Source organism: Aotus nancymaae, unplaced genomic scaffold (assembly GCF_030222135.1).
Source record: "Aotus nancymaae isolate 86718 unplaced genomic scaffold, 86718_ANA_hifiasm-v0.15.2.pri h1tg000053l, whole genome shotgun sequence".
Lineage (NCBI taxonomy): Eukaryota > Metazoa > Chordata > Mammalia > Primates > Aotidae > Aotus > Aotus nancymaae.
The window spans coordinates 24,796,839-24,817,807 of NW_026988467.1; the positions used below are offsets into that span (position 1 = coordinate 24,796,839).

The window sequence follows — 20,969 nt, forward strand, 5'->3', positions numbered from 1 at the left end:
ACGCTCTTCCTCCTGCTCTGGCCATGTAAGACGTGCCTCCTTCCTCTTCATCTTCTGCCTCAATTGTTAAGTTTCCTGAGGGCTCCCCAGCCATGCTTCCTGTACAGCCTGTGAAACCATGAGTCAATTAAACCTCTTTTCTTTATAAATTACCCAGTCTCAGGTAGTTGTTCATAGCACCGTGAGAACTAATACCCATAGCTAATTGCTGGCACAGCCTCCTTGAAGGCAAAGGTAAGTTTGTGGATGGCTGAACTAAACCACCACCACTTAAGCTCTAAGGAAGGGGTGTGTGCATCCACATCCTGGAGTGAGATGGGGGTCACTTTGCTTTGCCTGGCTAGAAAAGACAATCATTGCCCCCTACTCAGGACAGTCTGCATTACCTCACAGAATATATCGCTTTAGCAAGGCATCTAAACATTTCCTCCCTCTGCCTCGGTCCAGTTTTAGCCAGAGGCACACTCACCCATCCACCTACCCACTCACCCCTGTGCTCTACTTCATGTGTGGTTTGGATGTGCTCAGCTGTACTTGGAAGGACAGTAAGACACCCAAGCCTCTGTCTTCTCCCATAAAGAAATCAAAGCTGCACTTCTCATGATATTAAAAGACATTGTGCCTTTCATAGTCATGGTGCCTGTTTACTCGTCTCTAAGACATTGCAAAAAGCAAAGTCTAGTTCTGAGTCACCTAGTTTCCTGTATCTTCACATTTCAAGTGTCACCTTTCCACGTCTCATTTTAGGCCCCACCGGAGGGCTGATTCTGTGGCTGGAAGCAAGCCAGGCTTTGAGCATAGACTATGAGCTGGACGCTTCATACGTTACTTCACTTAATCCTCAAACCCATCAGTATCTTCATTTTACACAGAAATAATAGTTTTGTAGATGAAGACACTATGGTTTGCTCAGGTCTGTCCAATCCCAAAGCATTTTGGGGTTGAGCCAAGCCAGACAAGGGATCCAAAAGGGATAGTACAAGGAAGAATACATCAATAGTTTGGGTATAAAAATTTATTATACATAAAGAATATTACCACTAACAAATGCAGACAGGCTATGACACCATGGTACTGGGTGGAGGACGGCTAGCTCTTTGGAAAGTGAAAGGTTTGGGTGGCGTGGGCCTCATGCCACGCTGATTGGTCAGTAGACGGGAGGGCACATGCCAAACGCCACAGGGCACCAGGGCAGCGGGTGCCTGCTCTGAGTGCCCACAAGTGTTCCCTGTCTCATCTGGGCCTTCAAAGGGAGCACACCCAAAAGCGAGCAACTGAAGCGAAGGGGCTTCCTAAGGTGCCCCAGGCCTGTCTCTGCAGTCACAGCAACACCATTTTAAGCAATATGTTTAATTGGATGATTTCCACAAACTATCCACGAAGTTTCTAACCATCACAATTCAGTGAAGTACAAAACATTAAGTTACAGGCTGTGGGAAGAGAAGGCAGCACCAGTGGTGGCACCTTCCAATCCTGGTGGTTCTAGGGGCAGGGAGAGGGGAAGGTCTTCTTTTTAAACCAAGCCCCTCATTTCAATGTACAAAAGAATTACTCTGATCGGTATTAAATTGTATTGAAAACAAAATGGACTAAAAAGCAAATACTACTCTATGTTGGGGTGGAAGTGGGAGGAAAGAATGAGTCCTTCGAAGCAGGAAGGGAGACAGCAGGGGGAAGGTTCTGTGCCTGTGACCCTGGGCGGTCACTCACGCTGCTCCATTTTTACTTTTGGTGGTCTCAGGAAGGTCCGATTTTTCTTCTCTTTCTTCCCCTTTGTATTGGCTTGGAAATTTCGCCAGCTGTCTACACGACCATCTCGACTTTCCTATGCACAACGAAGTTTGAGGTGAGGAGACCAGTTAATGAGTGGAAAGGCCTACACCTGCCCTGCCATCCACCCACCGTCCTGTAGCCCAGCCCAGTTCAGTCCTCTGAAATAATCCAAGAGTGGAACAGAGCTTTCTTCCCACTCCCATGGGCCCAAGAAAGTATCATAGCGCCCCTAGAAAGCAGGATGAGCTGCAAGTTGAAAGAGGAGGACGAAATGAGGAATAATCATCACAACACCCAGGCCCCATTTGTTGGGGACCTCGAGGCTAGACGTTTAGCATATGGTATTTCTAATCTTCATCAAAAGCTGACTATGGTGTGTACTGCCACCAGCGCTTCACAAATAACATTGAGGCTCAAAAAGGTTATATTATCTTCTCAAAGCCATACAGCTAGCTAGCAGTATAGCTACTCTTCCCATTACAGCTTTCTGCTGCCCCCCAAAACTTGGATGGCTGCTCCGAGGCTAGTACAATGCCGAGCCAGTTGTGTAGAGATGGCCACTAGGACCTCTACCTCATTATCATTTTTTCTCTTTTCATACATGAAGTGGAACAGAAACAAAGTCATCAACTCTGATTAACCAGCCCCTAACCATGAGTCCTAAACCCTATAGAAGATAAGACTGAATGTTGCCACAATCCAGAAACTGGCCACGCACCTGAAGGATATAACCAGGGTGTCAAAGAAGAGTCAAGTTCAAAAGTTTTAACTCTCTCTACAGGCAGGACACTGGGGCCACAAGAACTTCAGCGTCTACTAAGAGATCTCTAAGCAGGGCACTACTCTATTTTACCCCTAAATTAACAGTGCAACCCACTGTTCCTGAGCCCACTGGGCAGCTGTGCCTACTACAATCTAAAAAAACCATTCAGGGTGAAAATGTTAGTGTGCTGTAAAAAGAAATTAAATAATAATTAAAAAAAAAATTTAAAAAGCCATTCAGGCATCTTTGCCAAGGCTACAGAGCTCACAGGAGGCTGAGCCAGGATCAGCCTCATTCTTCACAGCTCCCATTCTTCCCCATATATCCCACTTCCCTCTGACTGCCCCACTCAGTCCTGGGAGTGCCACAGGAACCAAGTTGCCTTAATCTGGAATTAGAATCCCTGGCCACCATGGAAATTTACCTCAAAGTTTTTCTGCCACTCTCTTTCTCGTTTGGCTTTTTCTTGAGCTTCGATCTCTTCCTCCCTTTGTCGTTTCCTGGGAGGAAAACCAGATCATAGTATTTATGTGATACTTACAGACTGAAATAACCATACGGCATCTCCCCACAGAAACAAGCATATATAGTAAATCAGTTCCCCAGAAGTCTACAAAGACAGCTGTCTGCAAAGGATTCAAAGCACTTTCATGAATGTCTCAGCCTAAAACATGCAGATGAGACTGTGGGCACGGCTATGGGGAAAGACATAAATATCCCTGTTACACAGATAAAGTAACCAAAGCCCAGCCAACAGCAATCTGAGGTTTTCGGCTCTGTCAGTGACAAAGCTATGTTGAGAACACAGGCCACCTTATTTCAGCAGAATGACCATTATAAACCCAAAGTTCTTAAGTTCTCTGGACAAAACCCTATTCCAAAACAAGGATATTTCACATAACCTCAACTAGCAAATTTTAGTTACTGCTACACACCAAGCAACAATATAAAATACACACAGAAACAAAACTTGGCCAGGCATGGTGGCTCATGCCTGTAATCCCAACACTTTGGGAAGATGAGGTTGGCAGATCACCTGAGGTCAGGAGTTGGAGACCAGCCTAACCAACATGGTGAAACCCCATCTCTACTAAAAATGCAAAAATTAGCCAAGTGTGGTGGTGCACGCCTGTAGTCCCAGCGACTCGGGAGGCTGAGGCAGGAGAATTGCCTAAACCCAAGAGGTGGAGGTTGCAGTGAGCTGGGATCGCGCCATTGTACTCCAGCCTGGGCAACAAGAGCAAAACTCCAACATTTCTGATGCTCAAGAGAAATCATATTTTAGAACATTAAATATTGTTACTGACAACACTGTACAATACACAATACTATATACTCACCAAAGCTGTAGTCACTAGTCCCACAAAAGGTTCTGGCCTCAATAACAATGGCCTTAATAACTGCTTATTTTACTCCAGGATGTCAGAAAGAACACAAGGCTCTTGATTATAAATAAACTCCCTAAGGACAGAGCTATTCAATAATTCCCAAAAGTCAAAGAAAAAACTTCTTACCCTGGTGATTCAAATGTTTGACTGTTTTTAGGTAACTATTTTTATGGTCTCTTAAATGATATACTACATCATTTGTTCATTAGGAAAATCACCAAAGACCAACGTTAGTTAATCTAGGTATTTAAACATGGTTTAAATGAAGACACTGCTATATACCTTTCATGCATCTCTTTGGCTTCTCTCTCTTTCCTTTTAATTTCCAGCTCAGCAAAGAGTTTCATAGTCTGTTTATATACAGCTTGTTTGAACTACAAGAAAATCAAGAACAAAAGAAAATCAGAGTAAATTTTTATCAGCAACTTGAACCATGTACTTTCACTTGAAGCCCAAGATAAAGCAGATTAAAACCTGGCACAGGCTGGGCACAGTGGCTCACACGTGTAATTCCAATACTTTGGGAGGCCAAGGCAGGAGAATCGCTTAAGGTCAAGAGCTCAAGACCAGCCTGGGCAACATAGCGAAACTCTATCTCCACAAAAATATTTCTTAAAAACTAGCACGCAGGCTGGGTGTGGTGGCTCACACCTGTAATCCCAGCACTTTGGGAGGCTGAGGCAGCAGATCACCTGAGGTCAGGAGTTCAAGACCAGCCTGGCCAACATGGTGAAATCTCATCTCTACTAAAAATAGAAAAATTAGCCAGGCGTGGTGGCACATGCCTGTAAATCCCAGCTATTCAGGAGGCTGACACAGGAGAATCACTTGAACCTGGGAGGCAGAGGTTGCAATGAGCCGAGATTGTGCCATTGCACTCCAGCCTGGGCAACAAGAGCGAAACTCTATCTCAAAAACAAACAAACAAAAACTAGCAGGGCATGGTAGTGCACACCTGTAGATCCACCATTTCAAAAGACTGAGGCAGGAAGATCACTTGAGCCCAGGAGTTTGAGACCACCCTAAGCAACATAGTGAGAGCCCAACTCTACAAAAAATAATAAAAATAAAACATTAACCAGGTGTGGTGGCACACACTTGTAGTCCCAGCTATTCAGGAGGCTGAGCGGGGAGGACTGCTTGAGCCCAGGAGGTCAAGGCTGCAGTGAGCCAAGACTATGCCACTGCACTCCAGCCTGGACTCCAGAGCAAGATTCTACCTTTTTTTTAAAAAAAAGTACACTGTATGACAGTCTTACAAAGATAGGAACATAAGCTATTATTATTTATTATTATTATTTTTGAAACAGGGTCTCAATCTGTCGCCCAGGCTAGAGTGCAGTGGTGTGATCATAGCTCACTGCAGCCTTGAATGCTCAGGCTGAAAATATCCTCCCACTTCAGCCCCCAAAGCACTCGAATTATATATCTGAGCCACCAGAGGTTATTATTAGAATGTATAATATCCACTAAGGTGGGAGGATCACTTGAGCCCAGGAGGTCAAGGCTGCAGTGAGTTAAGATCACACCACTGGCCAGGTGCAGTGGCTCACGCCTGTAATCCCAACACTTTGGGAGGCTGAGGCGAGCAGATCACGAGGTCAGGAGATCGAGACCACCCTGGCTAACATGGTGAAACCCCGTCTCTACTAAAAATACAAAAAACTACCAAAGTGTGGTAACACGTGCCTATAGTCCCAGCTATTAAGGAGGCTGAGGCAGGAGAATCACTTGAACCTGGGAGGCGGAGGTTGCAGTGAGCTGATATCACGCCACTGCACTCCAGCCTGGATGACAGAGTGAGATAACATCTCAAAAAAAAAAAGATCACGCCACTATACTCCAGCTGGGGTGACAGAGGGAGACCCTATCTGTAAAAAGAATTACAAAAAATAAGTGAAGGTAAGTGACCCAGCCGCCTGTTACACCAAGTAACAAATCACAATCCCCTCCCTACCAGTTTTTAATTCTTTATTTTCAAGAGTTCTTAAGAACAGAGCTTATGTTCTTACTGTACCTTTAAATTTTTTTCTCCAGATATAAAGTATTTTAAATATACATGGAAGTACAAAACTAATCCATCATGCAGATTTAATAGTGCCTATATTCTAAAATCAGACACTGGAGCAAAGAGTGATATATGGAGAGAAAGGAAAATTAAAAAGTCCCTAAATTTCTGTGACTTCTCTTTTATCCTGTTACCTGCTAGATACTGCTCTCTAAAAGCAATGCTTCAAACCCCACTCCCTAATAAAGACAAACATCAAAGGGATAAAGGAGTCTGTAATGAATAATTCAGTATCTTGAAAAGCTCCAAACACTGGATAGACAGACACTGGTGATTTCATATTTTTATATTTCTCTGCTTTTTCCATATTTTCTATCATTAGCATGCATTCTTTTATATTCAGGGAAAAAAAACAACTGAAAAAAGTTGGGCCAGGTGCGGTGGCCCACACCTGTAATCCTAGCACTTTGGGAGGCTGAGGTGAGAGGATCACTTGAGGTCAGGAGTTTGAGACCAACCTGGCCAACATGGTGACATCCTATCTCTACTAAAAATACAGAAATTAGCCAGGCATGATGGCAGGCACCTGTAATCCCAACTACTCAGGAGCCTGAGGCAGGAGAATCGCTTGAATCTGGGAGGCGGAGGTTTCAGTGAGCTGACATCGTATCACTGCTCTCCAGTCTGGGTAACAGAGTAAGACTCTGTCTCAAACAAACAGATACATAAATATATGTATATTTATATGTTTTAAGTTCAAATAAAGTGTTTTATTTAAAAATAAAAATATGTGAAATGAATAGCACATATTTATCATTCTTTTGGCTTCTGTCTCTATAATCCACCCATTTGTAGACTCAAACACACAAGATACAGTGGCTTCTCCCATATGTAACTCACCAGCTCAGGATCATCCTCCTCTACAATCGTAGGTTTTCCTTCCTTCTTTAATTGTTTTTTTCGCTCTTTCACCTAAAAAGAATTTTTTTTCATCAAAAGATGAGCACCTGTGCTTTGAATATATGCACTGGGCTGTACACATACAATATATGTAACTTTCTGTAGGCACAGGTGTAGAACAAGTTTCCATTAAAAAAAAAAAATCAGCCCCTCCCCTCCCTCCTCAAAAGAACAATGGAATCGATAAAAATTAGGAACCACAAGTCCTAATTTTTTTCTAACCTCATCTAAAATCCAATCTACCAAGAAGAATGAAAGGGGACCAATGGGAGGTTGTCCCCAACTCATCAGATCCAAAAAGTCTTTGATGAAATAAACTGACTACTCATTTATCTTTCTTGGCTTGTGGTTATGTGTTTATAGCAAAGACAATATATTTGTCAAGTTTTAGAAGAAGCTACAGAATTTGTGGCATTATGTCCAAGTACTGTTTTTCTGGCATTTCTGTAACTGCATTCTTGATCATTTTCACTGTGGAACCCTCTTAAACCACACATTATATTAACTGATACTTTTACCACTTTGGCCACTACTGAGATTTAAAAAAAAATTAAATATACCCATTCATACAAGGATGACACTACTCCATGTACTGACCAGTCTATTACACCAGCAAAGGCCAAGTGCCCTCTAAGTTCGAAAAGACCCTATTGCCACCCTGTGGTCAGGAAGCCTAATGACTTTCTTGCAGGCAAAAGACATAGGAAGGGTAACTAGCATAATGATTTAAAGAGAAACTGTCAGGCACTTTTCCTATTTCTACCAGGATAAGGCCTACAAGTGCCATTTCCAACACATGACCAGCAGGACGTAGTTACGGGCCCTTTGTTTCCTCTTCTTATCCATTTTCCTCACTGAAACTGGATTCATTATTATGGTTATAAAGTTCTGTTTCAGATTCCAAAGCTCTTCAAGTGAAAAGTCACATTCACATTCAATCACAATTGAAACAGTTCTTATAAATGGCCACAAGCTTCTTGCCCCCAGCAAGTAAAAAGTTAAAAGACCTTTCTTACCTCAGGAAAGCCATACTGTCATTTCCCACCACATGGGAGATTTATGTGTCCCCTCAAGAGCAAACAAAAGTAACACCAGCTATAACTTAACTTCCTTCAGTTGAGTTCTTCCCAACTCTGTGATTATGATGGACATAAACCTCCTCCTATTTTAAAAAAATGTACACCTATCCTCCTGCTAGCCTTTGCCAAGCCTTGTTCCAAACGCTTCACGGGGACAAGAATAAAAATCAAGGGTCAAGAGTCACAGGCTGCTCCACATTTCCAACGAAAGAATGGGGTAAGTGGCAATACGCAATGAAGGGGAGAGAACAACCCTTTCTCCCCAACACAGGACTGGCGGGGAAAGAGGTAGGAGCAGTGTCCTAGCTACTCCTCACCTGAGTTCTTCTCTTCAGGGTGAATTACAGCTTCAGGCACACACTATTCATGACCACCACCACAAAATGGTGGAGAGCGTGTTAAGTAGCCACAAGTTGTGCCAGGAGGCATTACTATGTTAACATGTACCCTCCTACAAGGTGCCCAAGGCTTGCTGATACTTCCTGTAAACACAGCAGCACTATAAATACTTACAGTGTGTTCCACGTATTCTTTTCCTGCCTGAATTACATCCAGGGCCCTCTTCTTTTGCTCCTGATCCAGTAGCAACTTGTAAGCTTTGTCCACAGCTAATGCAAAACATTGAAATTAACTGTTTCTGCAAACACCCTCTGAAAGTCTGAACTATACTCAGGTAGTGTAAATGGACTTGTGCTGTCTAAAGCATTCCCTACTTTAATTATTTACTGTCGTTAAACTAATTTTAAAAAAACATTCAACTATAGCAATGACTTTCCTTGAGAGCCTGGGAAAAAATTAAATATATACTCAAGGCTAAATACACCACATCTGGATTTAATTCAGTGATAAAATTCTTTATGTTCAAAGAAAAAAAAATGATCCTATGCAATAACAGTCTTTGTTGGCATATAAAAGTTTTAATGAAGCAAAGTTAAGGTCTACTTCTAAAACAGCAACATTCTGCTTTGAAATGGCAACTGTTCTAATGTAAACCACAGCTTCTTGGTGACCAGAAGACAAAACTATAACAATCTTTGCTTGATCTAGGACAAGGAACAGTTAGGCCCTGCCATTCACAATCTAAACTCAGAAGCAGGTAAATTTACAAATACCTTCAAAAGCCTTTTGTGCTCTGTCAGCATCATCTTGATTTTTGTCAGGATGCACCAATATGGATAACTACGATAAGAGAAAAGTTGGAGTTGTCAATAAGAGAAACATTTACTAATTTCCAGCCTGCCATGTCTTGTTACAACCAAAAGTTCTAAGGTCCTACAGCAAAAAGAGACTCTTAGCAAGAAACGTTTTTAAATAATTAACAAAGCTCTTTAAATGCCCAGAAATACTGATCTTTAACAAACTTCAAGCACCAAAAGGTAAATGTACAACTAGGAAACATTTCAGGTTTTAATCACAAAGTTGAGAACAAACGTACCAGGCACAGAGGATCATGCCTGTCATCCCACCACTTTGGGAGGCTGCGGTGAGAGACTTACTTAAGCTCAGGACTTCAAGACCAGCCTGAGCAACACAGCAAGACCCTGTCTCTACAAAAAAAATTTTTTTAATTAGCCAGACGTGGTGGTACTTGCCTGTAGTCCCAGCTACTTAGGAGGCTAAGGTGGGAAAATCACTTGAGCCTGGGAGGCTGAGATTGTGCCGTTGCACTCCAGCCTGGGCAATAGAGTGAGACCATGTCTCCAGGAAAAAAAAAAAGAGAGAGAGAGAGAACAAATGGAAGCCTAGCACTATGAAGATGTTGTAATAATTTGGGGGAGGAAGGAAACTGAAAAGTATCAAGCTCCTATCATGTTCCTTATGCAGGCTGAGCACCCAAAATCCAAAATGCTCCAAAATCTGAAACTTTTTGAGTGCTGACATGACACTCAAAGGAAATGCTCATTGGAACATGTTGAATTTTCAGATTAGGGATGCTCGATTATTATGCATTCCATAAATATTCCAAAATCTGAAAAAATCTGAAATACTTCTAGTCTCAAGCATTTCAGACTAGGGATACTCAACCTGTACTGAGCACTAAGGTGGCTAAAGCAGGTTTGAGACATCACCTCTCTCCTAAAATAACTTCTAATCTAAAGCAGTGTTTCTCATTCTGGCTGTGCTCTAACCCTGTGAAGCTTCTAAAAAACACAGCAGTCTAATTCCACCCTCAGACCTTCTGGGTCAGTCTCTGGCATCTGCACTTTGTAAACCTCTACTAGACTGGGTTTCAGATAATCGTAGGGAATTAGTGCTCGCTCATTTTGTTAGGTGGGAAGTGGTTATGCAAGAAAATGTCCTTTTTTATTTTGGATGGATACATGCTGAAGTATTCAGAGGCAAAGGATCATGGTCTACTGCAATTTACTTTACAATGATTGAGCCAAAAATATATAGTTAAATATATAGTTAATGTCAGCCAGATGCGGTGGCTCACGCCTATAATCCCAGCACTTTGGAAGGCCAAGGCTGGCAGATCACTTGAGGTCAGGAGTTTGAGACCAGCAGCCTGACCAACATAGTAAAACCCTGTCTCTACTAAAAATACAAAAATTAGTCGGGCATGGTGGTGCACATCTGTAATCCCAGCTACTCGGGAAGCTAAGGTAGTAGGAGAATCACTTCAACGTGCGAGGTGGAGACCGCTGTGAGCCAAGATCGCAACACTGCACTGCAGCCTGGGTGACAGAGCCAGACTACGTCTCAAAACAAACTGTTCAATATATATGGTGGATATATGAATATTCATTATTCTATTCATTCTTTTTTTTTTCTTGAGATGGAGTCTCACCCTGTCGCCCAGGCTGGAGTGCAATGGCAAAATCTCAGTTCACTACAACCTCCACCTCCCAGGTTCAAGCGTTTCTACTGCCTCAGCCTCCTGAGTAGCTGAGATTACAGGCATTTGCCACCATGACCAGCTAATTTTTGTATTTTTTTTTTTTTTTTTTTGAGACGGAGTTTCGCTCTTGTTACCCAGGCTGGAGTGCAATGGCGCAATCTCAGCTCACTGCAACCTCCGCCTCCTGGGTTCAAGCAATTCTCCTGCCTCAGCCTCCCGAGTAGCTGGGACTACAGGCGTGCGCCACCATGCCCAGCTAATTTTTGTATTTTTTTTAAGTAGAGACGGGGTTTCACCTTGTTGACCAGGATGGTCTCGATCTCTTGACCTCGTGATCCACCCGCCTCGGCCTCCCAAAGTGCTGGGATTATAGGCGTGAGCCACCGCGCCCGGCCCTAATTTTTGTATTTTTAATAGAGACAGGGTTTACCATATTGGCCAGGCTGGTCTCACACTCCTGACCTCATGATCTGCCTACCTTGGCCTCCCAAAGTGCTAGGATTACAGGCATGAGCCACCATACCCGGCCTCATTCTTTTTTTGTGTGTGTGAGACAGTCTTGCTCTATCATCTGGGCTGGAGTGCAGTGGTGCTATCCCAGCTCAATGCAGCCTCAATCTCCTGGACTCAAGTGATCACTACCTCAGCCTCCCCAGTAGCTGGGACAACAGGCATGCACCATCGCACCTGGCTAATTTTTGGTTTTTGTTGTTGTTTCTAGTTTTTTGTAGAGACAGGGTTTCACCATGTTACCCAGGCTGGTCTCGAACTACTGAGCTGAAGCGATCTGCCCACCTCAACATCCCAAAGTACTAGGATTACAGGCATGAGCCACTGTGCTATTCCATTCTTTTTTTTTTTTTTTTTTTTTTTTTGAGACAATTTTGCTCTTTGTTCCCCAGGCTGCAGTATAGTGGTGTGCTCGTAGCTCACTGCAATCTCTGCCTCCCAGGTTCAAGCGATTCTTCTGTCTCAGCCTCCAGAGTAGCTGGCAGTACAAGCACCCACCACCATGCCTGGCTAATTTTTATATTTTGAGTAGAGATGGGTCTCACCATGTTGGCCAAGCTGGTCTCGAACTCCTGAACTCTGGTGATCTGCCTGCCTCAGCCTCCCAAAGTGCTGGGATTACAAGCATGAGTCACCACGCCTGGCCCCATTCTTTTTTCTATATAAAATTTGTATAATAAACCAGCTATAAAAAAGAACTTTCATAGGTAATTCAGAAACTCACAGTTAAAAAACATAACATACTGTCATTGACAGATAGAAACCAACTAGTTAGAGGCCAGGTGTAGTGGCTCACACCTGTAATTCTCACACTTTAGGAGGCCAAGGCAGGCAGATCACCTGAGGTCCGGAGTTTGAGACCAGCCTGACCAACATGGAGAAACCCCACCTCTACTAAAAATACAAAATCAGACAGTTGTGGTGGTGCATGCCTGTAATCCCAGCTACTCAGGAAGCTGAGGCAGAATTGCTTGAACCTGGGAGGCAGAGGTTGCAGTGAGCCAAGATTGCACCCCTGCACTCCGGCCTGGGCAACGGAGCAAGACTGTCCAAAAAAAAAAAAAGATTTAAACTAGTTATATAGCTCCAACACACATACTCTTTCAATCCATATTAATGCTTTAGTAAGAACTCTTAACTCTTATTAAGTTCTTTATATAGCTACATAAAAAGTTGTTTTGACTATGAACTTGAATGCTTATTAATTTGGGAATGACTGGTAATGCATTATTAGAAAATTTGAAATTTTAGAAAAAGGATAAAAGCTAAATGTTAAGTATACAGTAGAGCTTAGGAAGGAAAAAATAAAGATATTAAGTTATATAACGGAAAATGATTACATAGACTAAGATAAAAAACATCTTGGCTTAACTGCAGATCAGAAAATAACTATGAGCTTGAGAGAATCGCTTAAACCCAAGAGGTGGAGGTTGCAGTGACCCAAGACATCGCCACTGCACTCCAGCGTGGGCAACACAACAAGACTTGGTCTCAAAAAATAAAAATAAATAAAAGATAAAATTACAGATGAGGTGGGGCATGGTGGTTCACGCCTGTAATCCCAGCACTTTAGGAGGCCAAGGCAGGCAGATCACCTGAAGTCAAGAATTCAAGACCAGCCTGGCCAACATGGTGAAACCTCATCTCTACCAAAAATACAAAAATCAGCCGGGTGTGGTGGCACATGCCTGTAATCCCAGCTACTCGGGAGGCTGAGGCAGGAGAATTGGCTTGAACCCAGGAGGCGGAGGTTGCAGTGAGCTGAGACTGAGGCATTACACTCAAGCCTGGGTGACAAAGTGAGACTCTGTCTCAAAAAAAAAAAAAAAATTACAGATGAATGGGGGTCTTAAAGGTAAAAATGTGCTATGAATCATTTGATGTGTTCCCTCCTAGAAAACAGGGTGTTTGGCAGTTACAACTTCATGCAAGCTCTATTAATAATTTTACTTTATATTTATCCTTCTTAATTAAGGAGCTGCAGATATTCTATTTAGATGTAAAATTCATTCTATTCATAAGTAAGCTATGGTCGTTAAATTATTTAAAATTTTATATATTACTATGAGCTTTTTTATACAACAGTTATACAGCCTTAAAAGAAAACAGGTTAAATTGTGGCCCAAACATATTAAGTCATAATAGCAAATACTGAAAGAATCATGTGCTTCATACATTTTCAAAAAGATCAAACAGGGAAATAATACTGTACCTGCCGAAACCTCTTTTTTATTTCTTCATCTGTAACTTCAGGATCTATCTGAAGAACCTGGAAGTATCAAAATCAAAACCATAAAAAAGGTGAAAATAAATTACATGTATATTTAAGAAGTGCTCAGTAATTACATATATTATAATCAGCATCTAGAATAGTACCTCATGGTCTAGAACACAGGCTGGCACACAGTTCTAGAAATCGTTCAAGAAATATGAATAATCAAATCAACAGAGTAACAATTATATTGTCTTATGGTTCTCAATTAATATAATGCTTATTTTCTCTTCATCAGAAAAATAATTTATTTTATACCCAGAGACATGTTTTTACATGAGAAAATTTTGCATTTTTCCTTCATTCATTAAAAAAGCTTAACTCCCCCCTCCCTTTATCTTTGCAAATGTCAAGAAAGCATAGTAACTCAAAAAAGAAAAAATTAGGCCAGATACCTGTTCATCTCAATCCAGAAATGGACACTTTATAATTTACATGGCCCAGGGTTCTTAATCAGAGTGAATATTAGAATCACCTGTGGAGGCCAGGGGCAGTGGCTCACACCTGTAATCCCAGCACTTTGGGAGGCTGAGGTGGGCGGATCATGAGGTCAAGAGATTGAGACCATCCTAGCCAACATGGTGAAACCCTGTCTCTACTAAAAATACAAAAATTAGCTGGGCGTGGTGGCATGCGCCTGTAGTCCCAGCTACTCAGGAGGCTGAGGCAGGAGAATTGCTTGAACCTGGGAGGCGGAGGTTGCAGTGAGCCGAGAGCACGCCACTGCACTCCAGCCTGGCACCTGGTGACAGAGCAAGATTCTGTCTCAAAAAAAAAAAAGAATCACCTGTGGAAACCTGCCAGCAATGGCTTTCCACTTTAGGAAAATCTGATTCCAATCCAGTAGAGTGGGGGTAGGGCCAATGGCCAGAACAACCCTATTTTTTAAGCAACACTTCTTTAAACAAAATTTTTTTTTGAGACAGTGTCTCTCTTTGTTTGAGCAGTGTCTCACTGTGGAGTGCAGTGGCATAATCACTACTGCAGCCTCAGACACTGGGGCTCAAGTGGTCCTCTGGTCTCAGCCTCTTGGGCAACTAGGACTCTAAATGCATGGAGCATACAGCCATGCCCAATGACTTTAAAAAATTTTTTTAGACATGTGGTCTCCCTGGCTGGGAGCGGTGGCTCATGCCTGTAATCCCAGCACTTTGGGAGCCCAGGACAAGTAGATCCCTTGAGGCTAGGAGTTCAAGACAAGCCTGGCCAACATGGTAAAACCCTGACTCTACTAAAAATACAAAAAGTAGCTGGGTGTGATGGCACACGCCTGTAATCCCAACTACTCAGGAGGCTGAGGCACAAGAAGCTCTTGAACCTGGGAGACAGAGGTTGCAGTGAGCCGAGACCATACCACTGCACTCCAGCCTGGGTAACAGAAAGACTGCTGCAAAAAAAAAAAAAAAGAGAGAGAGAGACAGAGAGAGATGGGGTCTACCTACGTTGCCCAGGCTGGTCTCTTGGCATCAAGTGCTGAGATTACAGGCTGAGCCACCACACTTAATGGAAACATATACATTTTTATTTTTATTTTTTTCTTAGAGACAGGGTATTGCTATGTTCCCCAGGCTGGAGGGCAGTGGCTATTCACAGGCACGATCCCACTACTGATCAGCACGAGAGTTTTGACCTGCTCCATTTCCGACCTGGGCCGGTTCACCCCTCCTTAGGCAACCTGGTGGTCCCCCTCTCCCAGGAGGTCACCATATTGATGCCGAATTTAGTGTGAACACCCGATCGGCACAATGCACTACAGCCCAGAACTCCTGGACTCAAGTGATCCTCCAGCCTCAGCCTCCCTAGTAGCTGAGACTATAGGCACGTGCCACTGAGCCAGGCACATATATACATATATATTTTTTTTATTGTGTAAGTGCTTTTTGAACAGAGGAATGTTAGAAGACATACAATTAAGCCGATTATTTTATAGTATAGTCCCTGGATTCAACATAGCACCTACTATTATTGCTTATTTGGTATTCAAAACCAGAAGAGGATGCTGAAAGGGCAGAGGGTGAAAAGAATTTGTTAGAAATACAGAAGAGCAGGCTCTACTTCAGTCTGACTGAATCAGAAGCAGCAGTTTAACAAGATCTCCAGATGATCTGCATCACATCAAAGCTAACAAAGCGCTGGCAAGGAATAACAATGAAGGTTAGAAGTTATTCCAAAGTTAACAGAATAGTCATTAAAGGGTGCATAGAAGAAAAAAAATAAGCCTTGAAATCAAAAACACATACAAAGAAATAAAAACTGAAAAATAACCTGCCCAGTTTAGTCAGATGTTTACAGGGCCTTAGAAAAACCTGGGACCCCTTCCTGTCACCTTACACTAAACTAAAATTAACTCCAGATGGATTAAAGATTTAAACATAAGACCTAACACTATAAAAACCCTAGAAGATAGGCCGGGCATGGTGGCTCAAGCCTGTAATCCAGCACTTTGGGAGGCCGAGGTGGGTGGATCACGACGTCAAGAGATCGAGACCATCCTGGTCAACATGGTGAAACCCCGTCTCTACTAATACAAAAAATTAGCTGGGCATGGTGGCACATGCCTGTAATCCCAGCTACTCAGGAGGCTGAGGCAGGAGAATTGCCTGAACCCAGGAGGCGGAGGTTGCAGTGAGCCAAGATCACGCCATTGCACTCCAGCCTGGGTAACAAGAGCAAAACTCCATCTCAAAAAAAAAACAAAAAAAAAAAACCCTAGAAGAAAACCTAGGCAAAACCATCCAGGACATAGGCAAGGACTTCATGACTAGAACACCAAAAGCAATGGCAACAAAAGCCGAAATAGACAAACGGGATCTAATTAAACTTCAGAGCTTCTATACAGCAAAAGAAACAACCATTAGAGTGAATCGACAACCAACAAAATGAGAAAAAATTTTTGCAATCTACCCATCTGACAAAGGGCTAATATCCAGAATCTACAAAGAACTAAAGCAGATTTACAAGAAAAAAACAAACCTATGCAAAAGTGGGTGAAGGACATGAACAGACACTTCTCAAAAGAAGACATACATGAGGCCAACAAATGTGAAAAAATGCTCATCACTGGGCATTAGAGAAATGCGAATCAAAACCACACTGAGATACCGTGTCATGATAGTTAGAATGGCAATCATTAAAAAATCTGGAGACAACAGATGCTGGAGAGGATGTGGAGAAATAGGAACACTTTTACACTGTTAGTGGGAGTGTAAATTAGTTCAATCATTGTGGAAGACAGTGTGGCAATTCCTCAGGGATCTAGAAATAGAAATTCCATTTGACCCAGCAATCCCATTACTGGGTATATACCCAGAGGATTATAAATCGTTCTACTATGAAGACATATGAACATGTATGTTCATCACGGCACTGTTTACAATAACAAAGACCTGGAACCAACCCAAATGCCCATCAATGATAGACTGAACAAAGAAAATGTGGCACCTATATGTAAGGCCGGTTGCCTCGCCAGGAGCACGGATGCACCGCCCCCCTCCCCCTTTTTTTCAAAAGCTTGGACAAGCCCAGACGAGCTCAGGCAAGCTCAGACATGCTCAGGCTTTTTCCCTTCTCCCATGCTGGCACAGTCTGACCTTCCCTTAAAAGAGCCCAGTATGCAAACAAGGTGCAGTAACCCTAGCCTCTTAACAACCAATAGCAGTTAAGTCTTAACAACCAATAGTAGTCAAATCTTAACAACCAATAGCAGTTAAGCCTTAACAACCAATAGCAGCCAAGTCTTAACAACCAATAGCAGCCGAGTAATTCCAACCAACAACAAGCCAAGTCCTAGGTCAAGGCTTGTAACTTACCCAATAGCAGTCTTGCTCTCCCACAACCAATCGAGCTGTTTCACTCCCTATAAAACCCCGTCTGAGAGGAGTCCATGCGACTTCTCCGGCCCCTCCTGTCAGACCGCAGAGCCTCACCCAGGAGACTGAATAAATTCCTTTGCATTGGATTATTTTCGTGCTGGCCTCAGTTTCTTTGTTTTATCCCCGGTGAGAACAGACCTTACAAATGGTGCTGAAACCCCAGAGGAGTTGTACGACCCCTCCTGGGGGAAACTGACTCTTCCACACAGAGCCGGACTGGGGAGCTGCCGTTTCACCACAAGGTAAGACTTCTGTTACCCACTATCCCACCTGCTGTTTTCAGGGAGTCCCTGTCCAAAAACCACTGCGCAGCATCAGGGATTCCCATCAGGAGTCCGGGACTCCCACAGCCGCGGGGTCCCCAGCTTCCTTTCCTTCCCCACGGGTCTATGACCCTGGCAGGCCTCCCATCGTAAGTCTGTGACTCCAGCTTCCTTCCCCGCGAGTTTTTTTTTCTTTTCCCCATGGGTCTGTGACCCTGGAAGGCCTCCCAGCCGTGAGTCTGTGGCTCCGGCTTCCTTCCCCACAAGTCCATAACTCCAGTTTCCTTCCCCACAAGCCCGCGGCTCCAGTTTAGAACCTGAGTGTAAAAGGAGACATCCCTACACTCTTGTTCTCTCCCCATGAGGGGTTTTTAGGATCAGAAATTTGAGGGAGACATCCCCACTTTCCTGAACCCTCACCAGCAACCGAGGTGTGAGTACTCAGAAGCCCTGTTGAAGCAGCCCTTCCTCATGGCAGAGTCAAACCCCCGGCTTATACCAAATTCGTTATTTTAAACTAGCCCATTTGGCATAAAAGGCTCCCGTTTATTTAAGAAACTGTATTTTCGGCTTCTTTCTTCTGTCTCTCTCTCTCTTAGCTTTCTCTTCCACCTAAAATGGTGGCCGTACCATGCCCTTAAGATGGCGGCCACTTTCTCCCTCTTAACTTTCTCTTCCACCTAAGATGGCGGCTGAACCGCACCCTTAAAATGGTGGCCGCTTTCTACTTTTAACTCTATTTTTCTCCCTTTCCTCCTAATTCTGGTTGTGTGGGCCTTAACCCGCGGTTCCACGGGGACGTGGCCAAGAAGACATCAGACTGGTCTCCCATTTGGGGGGCACCCACCCTTTGTCCGTCAGTCTTGTATGTAGTACTGTCTTTATTGTAACCTCTAATTTTGCCATGTGGCAGATAGCCTTAGCCCTGTCTCTTTTTATTTTCTTCCTTATTATAATCATTGTAGCCTGTAAGTTTTCTCAGCCACCCCCTCTGGGAAAGGAACTCTTCTGCCCGTGTTGGATGTAGTACTGTTCCTATCCCTTCCTTGCCTCCGACTGCCCCACAAAAGCCAACTATGGGGAACCAGAAGTCCCACTTAGACCCCAAGTCGTCATTAAAATGCCTAGCCCAAAACCTACCCAAACTAGGGCTTTCCATAAAGAAAAGAAAAAAAATACCTTCTTTACCATTCCTCTACACTCTTGTCTTACTTTCTCTTTAAAAATCCTTCAGTCAGCCTTCATCTCACTTCTCTACTCAACTCAGGTACTTTGTTTCCTCTTCCATCCCATTCCCCCTCCCCAGCCCATTCCTGTCCTAAACTAATGGATACATTTGTTACACCTCGGGAGGGCCTGTCTAACCTTTCTCTCTCTAGCCCAGACCTTGCCTTTTTGTAAAGGGAGGTTCAATAGTGACAGCAAAGGGGTGACAAAAAGCGGCCTATGCAGTAGTTACAGATTCAGCCACCCCCGAGGCACGTCACCTCCCCAATGGACCTACCGAATAAGGCCACCTTAACTAACCAACTCAGGCCCTCGAGATGAAGGTGACTGTTAATAATAGTGGTAGTAATGAAAGTGGTAATAATAATAAACGTATAATGAAGGTAATGATAAAGGTGATGGTAGTATGTTGTAGGTGATAATGAAGGCGATGGTGATAATAGTGAAAGTGGTGATAATCATAATGAAGGTTATGGTAATGGTAATGATGGTAATGGTAGTGATGGTAAAAGTGATGATGCTGAAAGTAGTAATAATAAAGGTTGTAGTAATGACAGTAGTAATGATGAGGGTAATAATAAAGGTGCAACAATCCCCCCCGCTTCCTCCATCTCCTAATTCCAACCTAGCCTCTCCCGTTAATGCACACACCTGCTCACACAGTGCTCCTAGTGACAAAGCCTCCCTCCTTTGCCCCCTCCGCAAGGTGGCTGGAGCAGAGGGTATTGTCCGAGTGCACATTCCCTTCTCCCTCTCTGATCTGTCAGCCATTAAGAAACACCAAGGTCTTTCTCCACCAATCCTACTGCTTACACCAAAGAATTCCGCTACCTTACTCAGGCATATAATTTAACGTGGCATGACACGTTTGTAATCCTATCCTCCACCCTTACCCCAGACAAGCGTGACCAAATTTTTACAGTAGCCCGGAAACATGCTAATCAGGTACATCTGACTAACAACCAGATGCCAGTAGGTGCAGCAGCGGTCCCCGAGGCCAACCCTAACTGGGATTATCAGGACGGTCGGGATGGCCGCCGCCGCCGCCGAGACCAAATGCTACAGTGCCTCCTGGCGGGTATGCAAAGCGCAGCCCAAAAAGTAGTCAATTACAATAGGTTAAGGGAAATAACTCAGGGACCCAATAAAAACCCAGCCCCCTTCCTTGACCGCTTGACTAATGCTATAATCCTCCATACCCGGCTGGATCCGGCCTCCTTAGCAGGAGCTACAGTCCTAGCCACTCACTTCATTTCCCAGTCAACGGCCAATATAAGGAGGAAACTTAAAAAAGCCGAGGAGGGACCCCAAACTCCCATACGAGACCTGGTAAACGTGGCATTTAAAGTTTTTAACAGCCGAAAGAATAAGGCTGAGGCCACCCAAAAGGCCCATTTACGGCAGAAGGTAGACCTCCAAACCCAAGCTCTTGTAGCAGCCCTGAGGCCAGCAATCTACCAAACATCTGGTAAGGGAGGTCCATCAAAACCTGTCAGAAATGTTTTAAGGGCCCCGCCCAGGTCCTACTATAAATATAGTCAAAAAAAAATTGGGCCCAGGAGTGCCCCTGTCCTTGTCCACCTCCTGCACCCTGCCCAAACTGCAAACAGACTGGACATTGGAGGGTTAATTGCCCATTCTAAACCAAAGGCCCACTCCCCGCACCTCTATGTGAAAAGCAGGCCGGTCCGCAAGAAGCAATCCCTCCACTTGAATTTCTTAGCCTTCTAGATAACTAACATAGCCCGAACTCGAGGACCCCCACCACCCTTGCTAAGCCCAGGGTAACACTGCAGGTAGCGGGTAAGTCCATTTCTTTTTTAGTGGACACGAGGGCTACCTACTCTGTATTGCCTTCCTTATTACCCATTGTCACTCTGCCCTCTGGAAAAAGCGAGAATTCCTTACCATAAAGGGGACCCCCATAGTCAATGCCACCCAAATCTCTAACCTCTTACAAGCTCTAATGCTGCCCAAAAAGGTTGCAGTCATCCACTGACGAGGGCACCGGG

General features: G+C 43.7%; 1 protein-coding gene across 1 annotated transcript in view; it reads right to left on the reverse strand.

Moving 5' to 3' along the window:
* Positions 1-1,000: 1,000 nt before the first annotated feature.
* Positions 1,001-20,969, reverse strand: part of DNAJC8 (DnaJ heat shock protein family (Hsp40) member C8) — a 41,365-nt gene continuing 21,396 nt past the window's right edge. Inside the window, exons 3-9 of the mRNA XM_064363556.1 lie at positions 13,536-13,592; positions 9,084-9,150; positions 8,485-8,579; positions 6,833-6,904; positions 4,207-4,298; positions 2,961-3,036; positions 1,001-1,825 (exon numbers count right to left, since the gene is read on the reverse strand). Of these exons, the coding sequence (XP_064219626.1) occupies positions 1,703-1,825; positions 2,961-3,036; positions 4,207-4,298; positions 6,833-6,904; positions 8,485-8,579; positions 9,084-9,150; positions 13,536-13,592 (582 nt within the window). The 3' untranslated portion in view covers positions 1,001-1,702. The remainder of the gene's footprint in view (positions 1,826-2,960; positions 3,037-4,206; positions 4,299-6,832; positions 6,905-8,484; positions 8,580-9,083; positions 9,151-13,535; positions 13,593-20,969) is intronic.